At 39.4% G+C, this 20,561-nt stretch overlaps 1 protein-coding gene across 1 annotated transcript in view; it reads right to left on the bottom strand.

The window, feature by feature from the left end:
• pdxdc1 (pyridoxal-dependent decarboxylase domain containing 1) overlaps window positions 1-20,561 on the bottom strand; it is a 34,150-nt gene that overhangs the window by 4,276 nt on the left and 9,313 nt on the right. The window contains exons 11-22 of the mRNA XM_085403118.1: window positions 20,407-20,508; window positions 20,137-20,262; window positions 19,505-19,555; window positions 11,385-11,445; window positions 10,190-10,248; window positions 6,712-6,817; window positions 6,095-6,269; window positions 4,421-4,539; window positions 4,194-4,315; window positions 2,006-2,098; window positions 756-852; window positions 257-355 (exon numbers count right to left, since the gene is read on the bottom strand). Coding sequence (XP_085259244.1) covers window positions 257-355; window positions 756-852; window positions 2,006-2,098; window positions 4,194-4,315; window positions 4,421-4,539; window positions 6,095-6,269; window positions 6,712-6,817; window positions 10,190-10,248; window positions 11,385-11,445; window positions 19,505-19,555; window positions 20,137-20,262; window positions 20,407-20,508 — 1,210 coding nt within the window. The remainder of the gene's footprint in view (window positions 1-256; window positions 356-755; window positions 853-2,005; window positions 2,099-4,193; window positions 4,316-4,420; window positions 4,540-6,094; window positions 6,270-6,711; window positions 6,818-10,189; window positions 10,249-11,384; window positions 11,446-19,504; window positions 19,556-20,136; window positions 20,263-20,406; window positions 20,509-20,561) is intronic.

Raw genomic sequence — 20,561 nt, 5'->3', positions numbered from 1 at the left:
GAGTGGAAAAAACATAAATAAACTTGGCGCCTAGAGCAGTCTGAAGCTGAACTTTAGTCACACAGTGACAATTTATGCATAGTCAAATAAGGACAAGCAGAACAGGTTACCTTAAACTTGAGCAAGAAAGCTGACAACAGGAAATGATAAGTTAATTATTATGTGGTGGTTAGTGTAGACATATTGCACAAAGTGCTTTTATTGGCGATCTGCTATTACCAGAGCGAGTGTGAGTGAAAGGCAGGAACTATCTTACCTGGCAGTTTCTTTGATGAAGAAATGGGAGTGTCCTGCAGGGATGGCCTGTCAGCTTGGGCTTTGGTGGAGTAAGTCACTTCTGTGGAATCCAGAGAACCTAAAAACACCCAAGTCATTAACCAACTCATGCTCTGTATGTTACACATACTGTAGATTTGCTATATTTAAACTCAATTAGTTTTTATATGTAATCAGTGACTCAAATACTTGAAGGACCTGGAACAGGAATAACTGTTGACAGAATACGTCGACTAAAACAGCAAGTCAAAGAAATGTGGTGGGTGTTAGCAAATTAAATTCAAGCTGTAAAGTTTTTAAAAGAGAAAATGTAACTCTCTCAAAAGCTCTTCTTCTAAATTCAGTCTGAAACTAAGAAACATTCAATGAAGAACCTGAGAACAAAGTATTCCACTTTACCTACATAAACATGTGGTTGAAACAAGAATAGCTTTGTGGGTTACACAGAATGAGTCTGTCCTAACAGAGAAATGGACTACCTGCTGCAAGACTGAATGTCCGTCCCTTTATGGAGCTTTGGATCGGAGAGAACCAGTTTAACACAGAGCCAACCACAGGAAGCTGTCTCAGCATTCCCTAGAATACACAGCAGGAGTTACAATTCATCATTTCAACACACAACTCAGTCTAGGCACACTCCCATTTATTCATCTGTACTGGAACACACAGTGAAGCAGCGAGCAAATCTTTCAAAAGTGTATACAAGCACCAGAACTTGTGCTTTTCTCTCTGAAGCTATTAATCTGAAGACAAAAAGAAAGTTGCTACTTCCAACACAGAGAACATTTAATTCCAACCGTTGGATAGAGACTGAATGGAGTTCAGAGCTGATTGTCTTGATTTCTGTTTTTTTTTTTCCTTTGGGAGGCTCTTGAGAAGTTTTTAAGTAATACTTTTTTTGTTTTAAATAGTAAAACTGCAAAAAAAACTTCTCAACATCACAGGTACAAATTTTAGTGACCATTAAGTTATGTATGGGCAACAAGGATTGAACTTGACTTGTGAAACAAATGCAAATGGAAAATTCAACATTGCTTTCACATTTCTTTAACTGCGTCCATTCCCATGAGTTTAATAGGAATAGTGATTGGGCTTTGTCTCTGTGTACCTGCAAGTTGATGCATCTTTCCAAATCTCAGCGGAGACTTGATATCGGCCACACAGTGTAAAGGAATCCATCACATAGAAACTTGTGGTTTTATTTTAAATTGGTTTCCCAGTGAAATAAATTGTACTGATTATTCTGAGGTTCCTGACAAACTTAAAATTGAGATCTTTTTGCCTTATTGGAACAACTGAACAAACACTATTTGTTCCCATCTTTGCAGTTTGGAGGAAAGTGGAATTTACATTTTGATATATAGGTGTTATCACAGTTGATGGATTACCCTTTTACCCCCTTGGTGATGTGGACATTCATGGGAAATGCCTAGAGTAGTAACATGCCCTACACCCATCTTGGTTGAAACAAAAGGCACTGCTTCTACAATGACTTCACTATACCCCTGTTTTCAGATTAATGTAAGCAGTTACACTAACACAGACCGAGAACAGGAGGAGACAAAAAACATCTCTATGTTTGAAGCTTATCATTCATTTCAGACCCTGAAAGTCAGCTTACGCTGGGCTCACCAGTTTTGGTACTTGTATCCACTTGTGAATGATTTAACCTATGATCTTAAGTTACCTACTCCACTACAAACATGCACGCGCACACGCACACACCCACCTCCTCCACGAGTTTCTCCTCATTAGCCTTTTGCAGCTGCAGCTCTGCCTCCAGGATGCCTTTCCTCACCACCTCTGTCATGTTCTGCAGCAACTAAGCAGAAAAGAATCACTGCTTTATAAACGTAAATGTCATTAATGAAGAATAAGCCAAACCTGGAGTTCAACTCGTACCAGACATTTTGACATGTTTTTATAAAAGTATTAGCAATAAATAACCATTCATAAATTCCAGATGACAGTTTCCCTAGGCAACAATCTTATTAACTTTGAATGTAGCTATAACTTAAGTAAATTACTTTTTGAATTCTTGGATATTTATATCACCTAGGGCTGTTCGATGTAACGATATATATCGGATGACGATATAAAAACGTCTATCGTGTCATTTTACGCTATTGTTTGTTTCGTGGTGTCGCAAAATAAACTGTTTACGGCAATATTTTTTTTCATCGTTTTGATGGTCACTGTAGTGGCTATATTAATTTCTTAAAGTTCTCTCTTTCTCTTATATTTAATATAACCACACTACAGACGGACAAGAGCTTGTTTTTATGGGTTGTCGTTAGCAACAACGACGTTAACACCACCGCATGTCCGCTTGTTTATTTTCCACATAAACCTTTCAGAATAAAGCTCAAGATCCTGTTGAGAATTTTCAAAATAAACGGAATCACGTGAAAACGTATGCAGAGTATTGACGGATGAGAAGCAAAAAAAAAAAGAAAAAAAAAAAAAGAGTCGTGAGGTGCTAAAAAATAAACCTTAGACTCAAACGTTAGAACAGGCTGTGTAATAAATACTAAGTGTAATAAGCGGCCGTTACAACTTATGTCTAACAATGTATAGTTTCATGCATCGGTTAAAACATTCGACTCCAGGTACACGATGCCCAGCTGGAAACACTTCACCTACCTTAGATTCACAGAATTTACAGAAAATATTACATTTTTTGTGATTTATATTGTTATCGGGACGATAGATGTTTTATATCGGGATATGAGATTTTGGTCATATCGCACAGCCCTAATATCACATCAGCCTAAACTGTCTAGGATAAGGTTGAGCGATATGTACAATTTTTCCAACTGACATTCATCAGTCCAATAAATGATAGGGTCATGCAGGTGACTTTCTGATGGGCGGAGCAATGTAATCATGCACAGACTGATTTGCGTGTTTAGAACACAGAACAAGTCCAAACATAGAGAAACTAGCTGCCAAAAAATACAAAGCACCAATTTGGGATTTCCTTGGCTTTAAACCAGATGAAAGAGGTAAACCCAAGGATGTAAGGCGTGTGCCACTTTGGTACAGTTGGATATAAAATTTGACAACGAAAAAAGCCTGCACCTGCTGCATTATATGCACTATTAATATCGATAAAGGGAGATGAAAAATACTGATGAAGAATAGAGATGGAGTGTTGTCAGAACACTGGTTAAGTTTATTAAATTCACTCAGTTAAGTGATTTCTCATATATGCTAATCTGTGCAGATGGTAAGAGCACACAAGCTAGTTTACCCTCAAAGACCAGAGGTCTATTCACACATGCATGTGCAAAGCCCCAGAAAAAAGCTGCTGGCTTCTCAGCTTGCCCGGCTGAAATCATTGTTAACAGGAGACAGACAAAAGAAGTGCAGCTTTCAGTGACAACAGCCAAGAAGATGGCAGTAATGTAAAGGATGGATGCAAACGGGCGAGGGTTTCGTGAAACCGCTTTCTCAGATCAAAAGCAAGAGATCACTTTATTTCAGTGAATTTGTCACTTTTTAGATTTGTCACTTCATTAAGTCAAGTATCATTAGCCAAATGCTCCTTCAGTTCCCAAAAGCAAACAAGTAGAGAGTTACAACAGAGATAAAAATGGTTCAGATTTTTTCAAATCTATTAAAATCAGTGAACAAAAAGTAATGCAAATAAAAAGATATAACACTGCTATAACTTCAGATATAAAATAAGGCAGAAATATCAGAGATGTTTAGATGGTTAGTCAGTTTGTGTTAGTTGACAAACAATAGTGTGCTACCTTATAGCTAGCTGCAGATCTATGGTTAAGCTAATGTAAACAGATTGGCAGCTTTGCCAACAATACAGCAACAACTGAATCAGAACTGGGAACAAGTTATTAACTGCAAACGCCATCTAAAGATTTTCAAATATTCTGCAAACTGAAAGCAGGACTTACCTTCCCGCTCTCCTCTATGTCCCTGCCCAGGGCAGCTATTGTATCCACCAGGTCTGAAACATCAACATCATCTGTCACCATTCCCACAAAAATGCAGCCCTGCTCTGTCACGAACTCAGGGCCTGAGAAATGAAACAAACAGAAACAGAGGAAAGAACAACAGAAATGGTTAAAACAGTGTTTTGTTTCTTTTTCCAAAAGCCTCTCAGATAAGTAGAGGTACCCACCAGTGGAAAACAGGATGTCAGTGTCAAGGTCTTGCAGTTTCTTGAGTAGCTCAGTGTTAATTTTCTCCTGCTCCTGCTTCTTCCTGTCCTCATCCATTCCATTAGCCTGCATCTCATACCTGAACATCACAGCATCAATCACATCCACAAGTGTGAAAACTACTGAAAACAAACAGATTTCTGTCTTTTTGTCTTTAGCAGTATTCTCAAATTGTCACAAGCAATTTGAGAATACTGCTAAAGACCAAAAGACAGAAATTAAATATGCAACATTGATAGTTTCTCTTAGAGTGATGATAATTTAACTAATTAAACAGATAAAGGCTTTAGTTATGTGACACTGAGCTTCCTTTCTTCTCATGTCTGCTATGCTAGTGCTATGGAACAACAGCAAATTAGGACATGATAAGATGAAGGAATTTTAATAAATATGGTTGTCTGGCTTCATCCATCAATATCCATTGACCAGTGCAAAGAAATGCCCCACCACAGAGTTCCTTGGACTCGATGCTCGGCTTTCTGCCTTGATGGCAATAGACCTTAACTGCATACATGTGTCCCTTTCTTTACCATGTCCAGTCAGAGTGTGACCAACTTTGGCAGACTAATATCACTGACTTTAATTGATTTTGACATTAGCCATTTGCTTCTTTATCAGTATCGAGATTTGTAACAGCTGATTAAGGAAAATTTGAAAATAAAGTGGAAATGGAAGAACACCCCTTATCCATGTCATGAGTGTTGATATTGCATGGTTTTCCCATCGAGGGTACTCTCCAACTTCACTGTTGGCAGAACAGCTCTTTTTTGGATTGGCACAAACACTACAACCAATCTGAGCAGAGTTGTGGGGAGTGTAAAAAATAAATAACTACACACAACAAATGTATTTACTTTGTGTGTCTGAAAGCAAAAAAAGACAATATATCACCAAACATCAGTATTGTATTGGAATGGGTCTTACAAATGCTGTATCAGCCAGTCTCTACAAGTCATTAAATTACGGTTGTGGACTTCAGTCAAGTTCCTACAAGGACTAACAAATCATCTCACCTTGTCACTTACTAGTCAATGGAAACTGAGCCATGTATAAAATAACAAACATATGCACTGTCTTGATACAACTAAGATATACAGGCTGTGAAAAAGTTTTTCCAGATTTCTCATTTTTTGTGTATTTGTCATACTTACATGTTTCAGATCAATAAAAAGATGTTCATATCAAACAATGATAACTTGAGTTAATACAAAATGCAGTTTTTAAATAATGGTTTCAATTATTAAACAACAGAATCCAAATCTACTTGGCCTTCTGTGAAAAAATAACTGCCTCCTGAACCTGATAACTGGTTGTCAGGCTTTTGACATCCTGGATAAGTCGTCGATGCGCTCGTGGGATGATTCGCACGATGTGTTGTTATTTTGAGATTTTAGTCTTTTTACACAGGGCAAGGGCCAATAAAGGAAATCATCATTTAAAAACGATATTTTGTATTTACTCAGGTTATCTTTCTCTAATATAATCATTTAAATATATTATATTTAAGTGCTTTTTATATAGCACTGTATAAATCATTTTACGTCTTTGTTTTGATCTTACTACTACTACTGATTAATAAATATGCAAATAACATATTTAGTAAAGAACTTCATGTAAGCTGCATGCACCCTTACCGGACAACTCCCAGTCCAGGCCAGGCGAACTCGTTTATGTATCTGAGTGAGGGTGAACGTTTGTGTGTTTCCTCTCTGAAGTCTTCTCTGAGGGACATTGTGGAGCTCATTACAAATACCAGCTCTGTCATTTTCTCCACAATGGACTCAACATCCTCTTCCCGGGTCCCCAGAACTAGAAGGGAATGAGAAGTGAGAGTTGCATGTCTCCTAACTACTCAGGTGGTAGTTATCTGCTGATCGAACAGTCAGTGAATCGAGCCCTACCCGATAAAAAGTGTTTAGGCATAGATAAAAGCATTGCATAAATATGTATTGTGTGTCACATGTTATGCTGCATGTGACATCATTCATCATGACCGGTTTGGTGGTGGGTCGGTGATGATCTGGGGAGGCACAGACTTCTACTGGATAGCAACAGCAGCCTGAACACCAACTATTACTATGTCCTTTTCGTCAAATGATGTGGCATCCTTGGTACCCAGCCTGCATTTTCCCCCCACTGAGATCTGATGTGCTCTCTAATTGTTCTTCCCCCTCCCCCCTTTCCTTATTGAAGTGTATATTGTATATAAGTAAGAGCAGAATGTTGTAACGTGAACACAAGTTCATGTTACCTGCAGCTGTCAGGAGGGGACTGAAGCGTACGCAGGTGGCCTCGTCTTCAAGCTCCACCACATCTATTCCACTGGTGGGAACAAGTTCAGCCAGCTCTTCACCCAGCTACCCCAACAGAAAAAAAAAATAGAAACAAAATACATATATATAATTCAGTTTGCTGAAGAAACAAGAAGGACAAGGGACCTATAGGAAAAGGTTCAGTTTAGACAAGCTCACAATTTAAACAATGTAAACTGGTACAAAGACAAAATATCAAATGTAGAAATTAAAAAATCTTTTTCTTTTAAAAAAATGTTGCTAGACAATATTGCATATAAAACAAAAAATGGCTGCAGCTCTAAATTTAGAAACATCCTGTCTCAGAGTGATGCTGAAAAACTAGTTCATACATTTATTACTTCTAGGCTGGACTACTGTAATTCATTATTACTGGTCTGTCCTAAGCCAAACCCCTGAAAAGCCTTCAAAATGCTGCTGTACTGTCAGGGACTAGAAACAGAGAGCAGATTTCACCCATTTTGGCTGCTGGCTGAAAGTGAAGGTGGTTCTTGGGGTATATAAAAGTAGATTGGGTTTTTTCAGGACCCTCTTCTGTGGAACCAGCTCCCAGTTTGGATTTAGGAGACCATGTTTACTTTTAAGATTAGGCTTAAACTGTTTGTTCTTGATAAAGCTTATAGTTAGTGCTGGATCAGGTGGCCATGTATCCTCACTTATTTATGCTCCAACAGACTTAGGCTGCTGGGGACTTCCTGTGTCGCAGCAGATGGCTGTCCCTCCCTGAGCCTGGCTCTGCTTGGGATTTCATACTGTTAAAATCCATTTTTTTCATTCCTAGTGTCAACAAGTGTTTGCCAATAGGGGCTCTTCTCACTTTTGGGGTTTTCTCTGTACTATTGTAAGGTCTTTACATTGCAATATAAGGCACCTTCAGGCGACTGTTGCCTGGTCTGATCAGTTTTAACTGTAAAAATCACAAATGATCGTGAGTAACTTGATCCTTGGCATCACTGATGGTATAAATACATTATAATAGTGTGTCAGGCATTTTTTTGGCATGCTTTGATTACTAATATGAGGCACAGTTGTGCCGTGTCCTCAAATCTTTCAGTGACCTTTCTGTGTGGAGTCGTGCGTTTCCTCTGTGCCTCCACAGGTTCCTTTGGCTTCCGTCCACCAGAGGTGGGAATTAACAAAGTACAAATACTTTGTTACTGTACTTAAGTAAAATTTTCAGGTATCTGTACTTACATGAGTAGTTTTTTTCTGACCACATTTTACTTTTGCTCCCTACATTTTTAAACAAATATCAGTACTTTCTACTCCGTAAAACAGACTCGCTACTTTTGGTTTGACACATTTTAGGGGAGTTAGTTTTTGTTGCCACACACCGGAACGACCTCGGGTGTCCATACATTGAGGTTGTGGTACTTTGGCATCTAGCGAGTCCTACTGAAGAGGAATGAGCATAAAGGTAATGACTTTTCTTTAAGTGTCAGATCATTTCAAATGCAATTTCTCTACAGCTCAACAAACATCAGCAAACGCACAAACTGTTTGTGTGCAGTTTGTCTGTGTTGCTAGCTAAAGGTCCAGCTGCTATATTTCACAGGGAGAGAAAAAGAAAGAGTCAACTTCTCTCAGATAAGAAAGACGGGACAGGAGAGAGCTTAGATTTAAAGGTAAGGCCTGCTCAGTGGGATTTGATAAACAACACTTTTAAAGCTTACATGTGTGATGTTTACAGATATTTTATTTTGAAAAGGTCGAATGTAAGGCGGAAGGAAATTAGTAGAAGAAAGAACGAAAAAATGTTATAGGAACAAGTTAGCGCTGCAGACTGTATTGCCGCTGCAAGCCTGAGAATTAAAGAATGGAACTGAGAAATACTGAAGGTGTCATCATTAATGCTTGAGGCATGCAAACATTACAACATGCAAGTCCTCATGTTTTAAAATCAGATACTGGGTTTGCACATGTGACATTTTCATATTGTGAAACATCCTGCAAAACAAAGTAAGCTATACTAACTGTGCTATTTAAGGTTGCATGAAAATACTTGCTTAATAATAGTTTAGTGCAGGATAAACAGTTTAGTTTGTTGTACTGTGATGCAAAACCCCCCCGCAAAGAAACCCAGTGTGTGACTGGTGCACAGTGACTGTGGATTCATGGTCAGAGTTAGTTTACATCAAATGTAGCAGATTAATATGAATTTTAGCTGATGATCCTTAGATCCACTGACTGAATTCCACCTTGATACCAACTTCATACTATCTAGAAAAAAGCCATCATAAACAGTGTAGTGTCAGTGTAATGGATCTGCCAGGACAACTCATGAAACATCTGCTGATATGTTGTTGAATTAAGTCGTGAACATCCGCAAAGAGCACAGACTAATCTACTGGAGCTCACAATAGAAATGATTGTTAGTGATGATTCTTTTCCCCACACTGAGCCATTACAACCAGTTTTAGGGTTCCCCCAGTTCCTGAATCCACTTTAACCCCTGACTCTGTAAAGGCAAAGTGACCCTCTACAGTGTAGCAACAGAAAATAATATATTTTTGAAGTTAATATAGGACAAGGTTCAGTTAGCTTTGCACGAATAGAAACCTCCCCCAAAGAGCTACTTTCTGACTTTGAGTATATTTCACACCCAGTACTTTTTTACTTTTACTTAAGTAAAGAAGTTCAATCACTAATTCAGCTTTTACTGGAGTAGTTTTTAACAGCGGTATTTGTACTTCTACTTAAGTACAGAATGTCCTTACTGTTGCCACCTCTGCCTTTCACTTTTGTTCTGGAATGTTAACTGGAAATTGTAAATTGACTGTGGATGTGAAGTAGATACAGTGCTCAAAGTGTGTAGCACTATATGAATATGTGGTTAAAATGTGACTTGTAGGTAAGACAACTGAGCATTGTTTAAATGCACAGTTGTAGTCAATATGGGTATTGCCAAATTTGAGCGCTTCAGTGCTCGGGTAGAGTAGAAAAGTCCTATGTAAGAACCAGTCCATTTGCTCTTTACCATTTGTCCATCTGTTGATGACCACAGTGTCTAATGGGTTGTGTCAAAGCTCAAATCATCTGAAATTGGTTTCAAATATATCAATGAGTCCACTGTACTGAGATGACCTCCATAAATAGAACACATCTGGGATGTGTCATCATAGATGTCCATCAGAAAAGGCTGCAACAACTGTGTGATGTCAAGAACTCTGAGGAATGTTTTTCAGCATCTTGTTCAATTTCATTCACGAAGATTTAAGGAAACAGGGGTCCAACCCAGTAATAGCAAAGTGCTCAGTGAGTGCATGATGGACACAACACTTCCATGTCACCGTTCACATTTTCTGTTTTAACTGATGTTTTAGACACTTACATGGGATAGTAGATTGGAGCAGCTTTGACTAGCATAGACGCAAATGTGCAAGCTACAGTACATGTTAAAAAAAGAAGAACACTCACCCATCTGTTGAAGGCATCAAGGACCTCTTTTTCTCCAGCACAGAAACTCTCACTGGATGCTAAACACACAATACAGAAGGAAGCGAGATCGATATCTGTGTATGGTGATCTTATTGTTTGGATGTCACATCTCAGTCATTTTCATTTTGATAGTTGATTCTTCGCAAGAGCAACAATGCATGTAAAGACTGTATGCTTTGAAGGAGGGAAACTTTGTTCTATTTTTTTAAGTGGTGTTGAGCAGGCTTTCACAGTTTTCCTTTGCCCATCAGCACCTTGTTATATCTAATTCACACAGAATAAAGGCAAAAAACACCTTTGAATACCAGACTTCAAAAAGTCAGGCAACTATTCCTGAAGATTAATTAAAGACATTATAAAATAGCAAGAGAGTTATAGAGAGTTCTGTTTTGCCTTATTTAGTGTATTTCAATGTTTTTCTATATTTTGAACTGTTATAATAAATTGCTCCAACTACTTCCTAATTGGCTATCAAAATATAAAGAAATAAGAAGAGGTGGGTCAAGACATTTTACAGTATCGCAAGTTCAATTCAGTTCAGTTGCTACAACTACACATCTTTCTTTTCCAGCTATTTATTAATGAGTGACTTATGTATATATATGTATATATTGTACTATTCTTAGTTAGCGTATTGTCTGTCTTGTTAATGTTGGTTTATGTTGGTTTATAATGGAGCACTGTAACAAAAAAAAAATTTCCCCCAGGGATCAATAAAGTATTCTGATTCTGATTCAAGAGTTACATAGCGTTGTAGTTTATTAAAACAGAGGGCAACATTTTGGAGGACAGAGGAAGATTGATGCAGCAGGTCTACACCAGCAAGTAGAAGAAATGATGACGAAATGTCCCATTCCCAAGAAATGACAGTCCATTCATCATCCTCAAACTTTTCAACACCTTAATATCATTGCTAATGGGAGGTGAACTCAAATTTTTTTAAAATCACAATTTCCATACCACATCGCACATTCACATCCTCCATAGATGACCTGTTGATTGATAGACTGTAGCTTTCAAACACTGGCTGCTCAAGTCATTAGCTGGCAATATTTGCCTTGCTGTGCTCAAGTTTCATAATTATTCATCTGTCTTAAATACTGTCTTATCTTATCCTTAGTCTTTAATAGAACTTCTGATTTATTTTTGCATTTTGAGAGCATGAAAGTCTTACCAGTACTTTCTTCTTGGTTAAATTTGAATAGCACCACAGGAGAGTCTGATTCATCCTCAACCTGTAGGACAAACAAAGATACAGGTCAGGCATCCTTACTCACATCGTAACTTTTTAACATGGAGAAACAGTTAACATAAAATGAAAGGGTGCAGTGTAAACACATATTTAAGCATCAACGCTTGGTGTCCATGGTTTCTGAATGTATTATGTCTGTGGTAATGGATGGACATAGAGGTTCTGTATTACTTATCAAGTAATATCTGTATGGTGGTGGTAAAGTGAGTCCTTGTCTCACAGTATGAAGCAGCCAAATCAAAGCTCCAGCTTAGAGGATTTAGCTGGTCAAATAAACTGGCCACTAAACGAACACTTTGACCAATAAAGAACTGGTTAAATGTTGGTTTAACTTGATGCCAGCTAGTTTTAACTGGAAACATGATGCCATCATGAATGGATGTATACTAAACAAATGAATAAAAAAAATATAAGATGGACTGAAACACTCAGCTTTTAGTGTTTGCTGACGGCTTGGTCCAAAAAAGCAGTTTATATGCAAAACATCCTGAGGAGATATTTTGCATATAAATGCATTGGCTCCCTTTAGATCAGTGGTCCCCAACCTTTTTTGCACCACGGACCGATTTAATGTCAGACAATATTTTCACGGACCAGCCTTTACGGTGCCATGGATAAGTACAACAAAATAAAATGATAGGACCAAGACGAAAACTGTGGTATTTTGTAAATATAATAATAAACGTCAATTCACTGTGTAATTGTGTAACTTTATTAGCAGCGTCCTCCTAAAAATGCACCAACAACATTGAGAGTAACATCCTCCTCTCTGCCCCTTAATGCTCTCTGGTTGCTATGGTAACGCACAAATATTTCTTTCAAAATAAGACACACAACGACAACACGGGAAAAGACCCAGGGAAACCGAGTTAATGAACACCCAAGCCTCAATTCTTGCGGCCCGGTATCAAACAACTCATGGACCGGTACCGGTCCGTGGCCTGGGGGTTGGGAACCACTGCTTCAGGGCAACTAGTTCTAATGAGAACTTAATCAGTTCCCTGCAGGTCAAGTAGAACCAGTGGTCCATGGTTGCCATCAAATGATCATTATAGAACTCCGAGCAGCATTGCTCCAATATCACTGTAAAACCGTTTTTTAAAAGTCTGAACTGCACAGCTGGACAAAGCAGTTCTGAGAATATAACACTACATGCGTGTTTAATGTTAGAGACAAGCTTAGTGGACTAGCCAGAGTTCAATTAAACAGACAGTTGATCTCAGCGAATCAGCACGTGGTACAAGTCATCTTTTGCTAAAACACAAAGACAGTGACATTCAGTTGATAGGTTAAGGCAAGCATCATGCCTGGGAACTGAACTGAAATGAAGGTTACTGTTTCTGCTTTTGATGTAAGGGTCATAATTAGTTCAAATATGCTTGGGTTGTTAAAGACACATTGTTCTTTTATCCAAGTGAAATTTCAAGGCATGGGTGAACCCCTTCAATCTGGCAGAACTGGCCATTCATTTTTATATTATCCAAGTTTTTCACACCTCCAAACTAGGGGCAGTAAGTAGATAGGGTTTTGTTCTCAGCTTGTATCTTCTTTTAAACAATAATAGCTATCATATTGCAAAACCAAGGATGCCTCAAGGAAAGCTCTGAGAATGTTAGTAAGTAGTAGAATTCATCTCAGTCCTTTATACAACATGCCTCATTCAGACCTATTCATAAAGGAACTTTTTTCTACACCTAAGTGCCTTTTACCTAATATTCACACACCTTACTTGCTCTACAGCAACCCCAAGGTTTAGAAGGACAAAGGTAAGGCTTTCAAAACTAAAAACATTGAACCAACTCTCAAGCAGTATGACGGTCTGGGGCTATTCTGCTGCTAGTGGTACTGATACATTGCACAAAGTCAGCTGAATAATGAAGAAAGGGGGCCTACCTTGAAAATCTTCAACTTGACTCCAATCAACAGCTAGACAATTGAAACTTACACACTAGGGTGTTCCAACAGGATAGTGATCCCAAACTCATATCAAAACTGTTTTTGGAATAACCAAAGCAGGCTAATATTAAGCTTCTGGCCTTTCTAATGCCCTGACCTCAGATTTGTCCATTATACTTAAAAGCTGTGTCTTTGCCAGAAAACCAAGCCATTAAAATGACATATTTATGTGTATGCATATATCTGAGCCCTTATGTGCACGTTTGATTAGAGGAAATATCCAATTAAAACCCAAGTTATTAAAGTTGTATGCTGCATAATCTCCCATCATGAAAAAAGAACAGTTCAAAGAAATAATTAAAAGCCCAAATTTATATGTAAACTCCTGACAACAACCCCATAACTGAGGATTATGCATCATGTTTAACAGCTGAAGAAATACCTTATTTACTACTTATTTCTGCAAGCTTAGTGGACTGAAAAAAGTTTTAGTTCTAGTAACATCAATACTCTTACATCGACATGTATTTAAGTGCCAAGTAAAGGCACGGGTGCATGACTCAATTATTTTTTTCAAATGCAACAACTCGAGTGTAGAGAGGCATTCTCTGAAGTACCTCAAAGAACATGCCTGAGTTATGAATAACATAAACAATTAAGAAGAAGTGGTCCATCCATTAGCCAATGAAGACTGTTGAGCTGATGTAGGTGAAGGGAAATGGTGATTAATAGTAAGAAGAAAATCAAAACAAGAAAAGGGAGGACAGAGGGGACTGGGGAAAGAGTAGAGAGGAAGATGGGCAGAGGCTTGGCCCCACGTACAATAGACAGCATGAGAGAACCCAGAACATCCTGCAGAGAAGCCCTGGAGATGGGTGGAATCGGCGACACCACACCCTGGAACCAAAGTAACCCACACTGACTATAACTACAGTTATACAAACATACAAAAAGGAAGTCTCTCTCTCTCTCTCTCTCACACACACACACACATGCCCATAGAGCTCATTAGCAGAACACTAAATGTTCACTGCATCTGTATAGACTGTGATTTTATGCTTCATATTGCTTTTACTTTCCCACGCTGTCAAACTCAATTCTGTCAACATCACTCTCTCAGAGTCATTTTCTTTCCAGCCTTATGAAAGTAATCAGCCTCTGTTCCACGTGTTTTAAATCTTATTGACCATTTGATCAAGTTGCCACAAATAACCACAATTTACGAAAAAGACTAGAATGAAGTCATGGACCCACTATTAATCAAGTGTGTCATCACATGAGCCAAAGTGTGAAAAAAGGTGTGGTTTATTGCCACCAAAAGTTTCAGGTGAGAACACCCTGTCATGCGAACTATGTGAACTTCTCGTTCAAACCATCTGTCTTACAAAACATGAACAGTGGTGTCCTCAAGTGAGTGACCTTTATCCTTTGAGTCTAGGTGTAGAGCTGAGCCTTGTCCTGTCAAGGTAGCTCTTCTATGTTTTGCTATCTGGCTGCTGTTGTTTCTCCAGTGTTGAGGTCTGTGCACTCCTTGCTGCATTGCACAGTATATAACTATTTCCCTTAGCTTTTTTTTTTTTTTAGGGAGTTTTGTCGAGTACTTGTGTTGAGCCTTCCATCCTCCTCAAATCCAACAGCACAGGCCAGAAACAGAAAACGATTATCTTTTGTATCTTTCAAGATGAACTTTTTATTTCCACTGAGTTGATGTGAACAGCACAGGTTTTGACCCAAATATCATCCAACTATCTGTATCAGTCGCTAGATGTTATCACTTTGAAAGAGCCAAGAGCTTCCTCTAATGTAAAGGTTCGATATAGTGGGTCATACTGGGGAGCCCATGGCACATTCATGCTTTTGTCTATAGAAATCCTCGTACTTAAAATATGTGGCAGTAAGGCAGAGGGCTAACAGTGTGCAAATCTGATCAGGGATAAAGCTGGTGTGTTGTGTAAGGAGCTGTCTTGCTGTATTTGCCTTTATTTGACAGTCTGCACTGCCTCTGTTGTGGTTATACAAGTAAAAAGTGAGACACCATGAATTCATCTGGATTTTTGTTTGCTGGTGAAGTAGAATTTTTTAATGTGATAGGTGTTCTGCCACCAAGGAGCTGCCTCAGTGATGGATGAGTCACCTTCCTCATCCTCCTCCTCTACTTCCTCTATTATATATCACTGGGATTAAGAAGGTCCGTAAAAAGTATTCCGTTTACTGTCTAACAATATACTTATTTGAAGTCAGGAGCACTCCACCCTGTCATGGGAGCTATGTGAACTTCTGCACTATACACAGTGTGGTCCGGTGTCCACCATCCGGTTACCACCATGACAGGTGGTTTGTGGCTGCAGCCCAGTGCAGCAGCCTCAGCAACAGAGGTGCTGCACATGATTCATTTGAACTCAATGTCCCTAGTCTCCCTTGGAATGCCACCTCTCCCTTTAGAAGCTCTGCCTAAGGTGCAAATTGAAGATCTCGGGACCAGGGCCTCTGCTCGGCATTCCCAGACCACCCTCACTATATGTTTAGGTGTGCCAGGTCTGTCCAGCATCCTCCCCCACCACTGATGTTGAGTTGGATTAGGTGGTGGGGGAGAATGCTGATCAGTTGACAGCTCAGCTCAGCCCCTCTCTTGGACACCCAAGTGTCCAAGAGGGTCCTGGTGCCACATGTACTCATGGACACCTTTAGGTTCTAACACGGTATTTGTTATGGACAAAGTGTGGTTTGCACAAGAGTCCAGTAACAGAACATCACTCAGGTTCAGATTAGGCAGGCCATTCCTCTTAGTCACGCCCCTTCCTCAGGTCTCACTGAGTCCCCAGGTGAAGCACTCTCAAGCACCCCACCAAGGGTTTTCAAGGCCGGGTACTGTGAACTGTCATTTGGTGCATAAATGAGCTAACCCCCCTCGTCCACTGGAAAAACCTCCAATATACAGGCAGCAAGGTGAGGGGATACCAAGATACCCACCCGAGCCCACTGCCTCTCACAAAGGGCAACTCCAGACTGGGACATAGTCCAGCCCTCTTCAGGAGACTGGTTCCAGAGCCTAAATCCTGTGTTGAGGTGAGTCCAACTATATCTAGTCATTATCTCTCAACCTCACACACTAGCTCAGGCTCTTTCCCCACCAGAGAGGTGGGGAAAGAGCATCCTGCAGGTGGTAAGCATACAGGAGTGTGGACCCATGTCCCTTCTTCAGGCTGCACCCGGCCAGGCCCCATGGGTTGAGGCCTGGCCCCCAGGCGCTCTCCCTCAGCTCCCCTGCACGGGCTTGGCTTCAGGTTGGGGGTCCAGTAACTCCATCCTGGGAAGGGTGAACGGTTCCCTTGATCTTACACTCATACGGGTCTTCTGTAATGCTCTTTGTCTGGCCCCTCACCCAGGACCAATTTGCCAAGGAAGACCCTACCAGGAGGCAAAAGCCGCCTGACAACTAGCCCGTGGAATACACAAAACCATCTTCATGTTGGGGGTCACTAATCACATCCTTCAATAATGACTCATGCCACTTACCTGTGTGGCACCTCGCATTGTGCATTATGAATATTCCACATTATATTCCAAACAAACAAAGAAGAAGAACATTAAAACAAATCAGTGTTTAATATGTTACAAAAAAGTTGAAATATGACAAATTCATATCCAAACAACTAATAACTTGCGAATGGAAAGTGTCACGACAAGACTTCCGTCTCTCTAGCAACCTTCTCCACCTTATGTGGTGTTCCCAGGCCAACCGAGAGACATAATTTCTCTCCAGCATGTCCTGTATCTATCCCCTCGGTGGGACATGGCCAGCCTGAACACCTTACCTAGGATGTGACTGCCTCAGCTGGCTTTTTTGATGTGGTGGAGTAGCAGCTCTACTTGGGGCCCCTCCTGAATCACTCAACTCCTCACACTATTGCCAAGGGAGAGCCCATCCACCTTTAAAAAAGCTCATATCGGCTTCTATCCACATTCTCATTGTGTTGTCTTTAAAAGAACTAACAACAATAGTGTTAACAAAAAGATCAGACTTTTCAACAACAATGCAGAGAGCTGCATAACATTTATGACACAGCTATTTACCCAAACTGACCATCAGTTAAAATTAACAATGAGATTAAACAACTAGTATGTGTGACCATAGCAACGATCAGATATCTAGTCAACTAGTCGTGTACAATCCTACTGTGCATCCTAATATTTAATTTATCCCTTACTTTTGTCTTATTCAAATGTTACTGGCAATTTATGTCACATTTAAAAATATATATATTTTATTCAGTTCTGAGCTAATAAGATTCAAAGGTTGCTTCCAATTTTCAGCATTTCAGCATTCAGGATTTCAGCAGATCCCAAGATATATATATTTTGTTTAAATCACACATTTTACAAATAATTATTATACATAAAAACCTGGCCCTAATACACCATAATAGGGATGGACCGATCCGATATTACGTATCGGTCTGATACTGACCTAAATTACTGGATCGGATATCGGAGAGAAATAAAAAAATGTAATCCGATCCATTAAATATCAGGAAAGCATCTCACAAAGCTTGCGACACGGCGTAACTCAGCGGCTGTGGTCTGCGAGACCTGTCGGCGGTCTGGTTGAGCATTTGGAGCCTCGCTACCAAACCGGCATTTCATCTCCGAGAAAGTTATCCCAGCGAGAAGTAAAGAAAGTGTGTAAGTTCATCTCTGAATGTTAGTAAAGCATTCCCACGTTAAGCTTAACAACTGATATATGGAGCGACTGCCTCTTCTCTCTCCCTCCCTCTCCTGTTGCTACTGCAATCATGAAACTGATCAATGATCAGCTGATCGGCTTTTCTCTCTTGTTTGTTTTTGGCCCACTTTGCACCAGAAAGAGGAAACCAGCGGCTAAACAACAGCAGCATGTTTAAGCTTGATAAACTGCTGTTAGATTTTATTTAATATTACTTTCCACACCAGGATCCTTTTCTACGTAGCTGACGGCTGGTAACTGTGCAGGGGCGGGTCTAGCAAAGTTTAGCCAGGGGGGCAGTTAGGCCATTAACAGGGAAAGGGGGGCACAAAGACATACTTTTCTTTCTTATTCTCATTTAAAATGTCTGGCTTTTAATAAATAATTATCTGAATCTTACACCCAAAGTTTTTTATCTGATGTAAAAGAATATAGAAGTCCATTACTGTATATAGTAACTATAAAGTCTAATATATCCTAGTAAGCTACAGTACTTTTTCCTTTGAGAAGGTACCATCTGTGCAGTCTGCAATTCTGTTGAAGAGAGATGTTGAATCTATTTAATTACTCTTGAAAATAATTGATTTCTGTGCAATTTCTTTCACACTGCATCAAAATAAAGTTGATTACGTTGATTAAGCATCATGAGGTGGAGGGTGGGGTGTGGCTCCCTATGTTTTTTTCTTTTGCTGGGAGTTGGCAGCCCTATTAGTTAGGCTGCTAAATTTTTCTGCTAAGTACTCTTTAAAATACCAGAATAGGGAGGATGGTGCAGGTTTAAGTTTATTAGATTGATCAGTATTGCTGAACTATGAAATATTTTGGGTGCAGTGTATTATTTGCATACAGGTATAACTAAATAGCTTTAGTATTTTTTTTATTAAACTTGAGTATGAACTTATACAAAATGCAGCAAGATATTAAAAAAAACAGTTTTATTGATTAAAAAATACACTTTATCGGATTCATATCGGTATCGGCAGATATCTAAATTTATGATATCGGTATTGTGTCGGACATAAAAAAGTGGTATCGTGCCATCTCTACACCATAATACACACCCATCTTCACATCTTTCATCTTAAAAGGTATTTTGTAATCCTGTTGATATTTACGGCTCATCTTGGACAATTTTTGTCACACACTAATTTAAATACTTTAACAAACTATTACTTCAGCAAATGATATTCAGTTTCATCATTGCACACTGCAAAATTGTGGCGTTTTTTTTTTTTTTGTTTGCTTGTTGCGTTGGGTTTTTTACTGAGGTGCATCTGGATATTTTGTAATCAGTTGCTAAAAACGAATTCCTTCATATTCATTAACATTACTCGTAGAAGCCATCCTTCATTTTGAGCTAAGTCTGCACATTTTAGTATGGTACACATCATGATTAATTTCAGAACATGAAAAATTCACCTACCAATGTTTTGATACAGGTTAGAGATTGTACTTTCTGAAGGAACAGCTGGCTCTAGGAGGGAGACAAAAAGAAGTCAAATGTGCAAACATGTCATGCATTCATTCCTGAAATAAATGTAAACTTTTAACCAATCGCCTTAGGACCCTCTTCCTGTAAACAGACAGTTGATTCAAGCGAGCAGTTGTTTCAAGAGCAGACAGTAAATCACTGTGATTGCAAAGCCATCATTGCAAAGCCATTGCAAAGCAATCATGTGTGTAATCATGCACACAAAATGATGGCTTCTTTGTGTTCTACACATGGAGGTTGTTGATATGGGGAGGAATGAAAACGAATTATTGGTTCTTTTACTAGTTAGCTAACATAAACTAATGTTAGTCTATTGAACCAATGAACCGATCTTGTGACATATAACATTCTGTACTGACAGAAGACTCAATACTGAATCACAGGCTCCTCCATGGTCCTGAAACTGTACAATGGCTATGCAAAATAAAGGGCATTGGTTGTAACTGTGTTTTCTGCTTTGACAAACCAATAAGGCAGTCTTTAAGATGACGCGTTGACATTTTATATAGGAAATGTAGCTATGTACATATCCTAGACATATTTCCTATATTAGTAATCCTCACCAGAGTAGTAGCGTGTTTTATCTTCTGAACAATTCCATTGTGACCAAGGTACTGTAGGGACAGCCAGAGAGGCAGTGCCCGTAGCTTCTCCACAGGGTGGCTGGAAGTTAAACCTGCTGCCAGAGACTGGGAGACACAGTACAGAGACGCAGAGCAATGAGGGAGTTGCACAAACATAATTCCCAAGACCCCACTGGATCACCAAAAGATGTCACAAAAGTGATCACAATATGCACTCTTTCAGTTTCTCTGAAAATGATGTCAGCCCACCAGTGCAGGGTCTTCATGTCTGTAGAGGGTGACAGCAGTCACAGCCGGCAGTCCTAGCCACGGACCTGGTGTCAGTGTCATACTGTCACTTCTGGTGGCTGCCTGCAGAGACATGAAAGACCAATACCGATACACAGAACTTACATTAACACTTA

This window comes from Rhamphochromis longiceps, linkage group LG4, assembly GCF_057381845.1.
Source record: "Rhamphochromis longiceps isolate RC_006_pf linkage group LG4, R_longiceps_female_GT1.1, whole genome shotgun sequence".
NCBI lineage: Eukaryota > Metazoa > Chordata > Actinopteri > Cichliformes > Cichlidae > Rhamphochromis > Rhamphochromis longiceps.
Note: the sequence above shows the minus strand (reverse complement) of the source record. Positions and strands in the feature narration are given on the sequence as shown.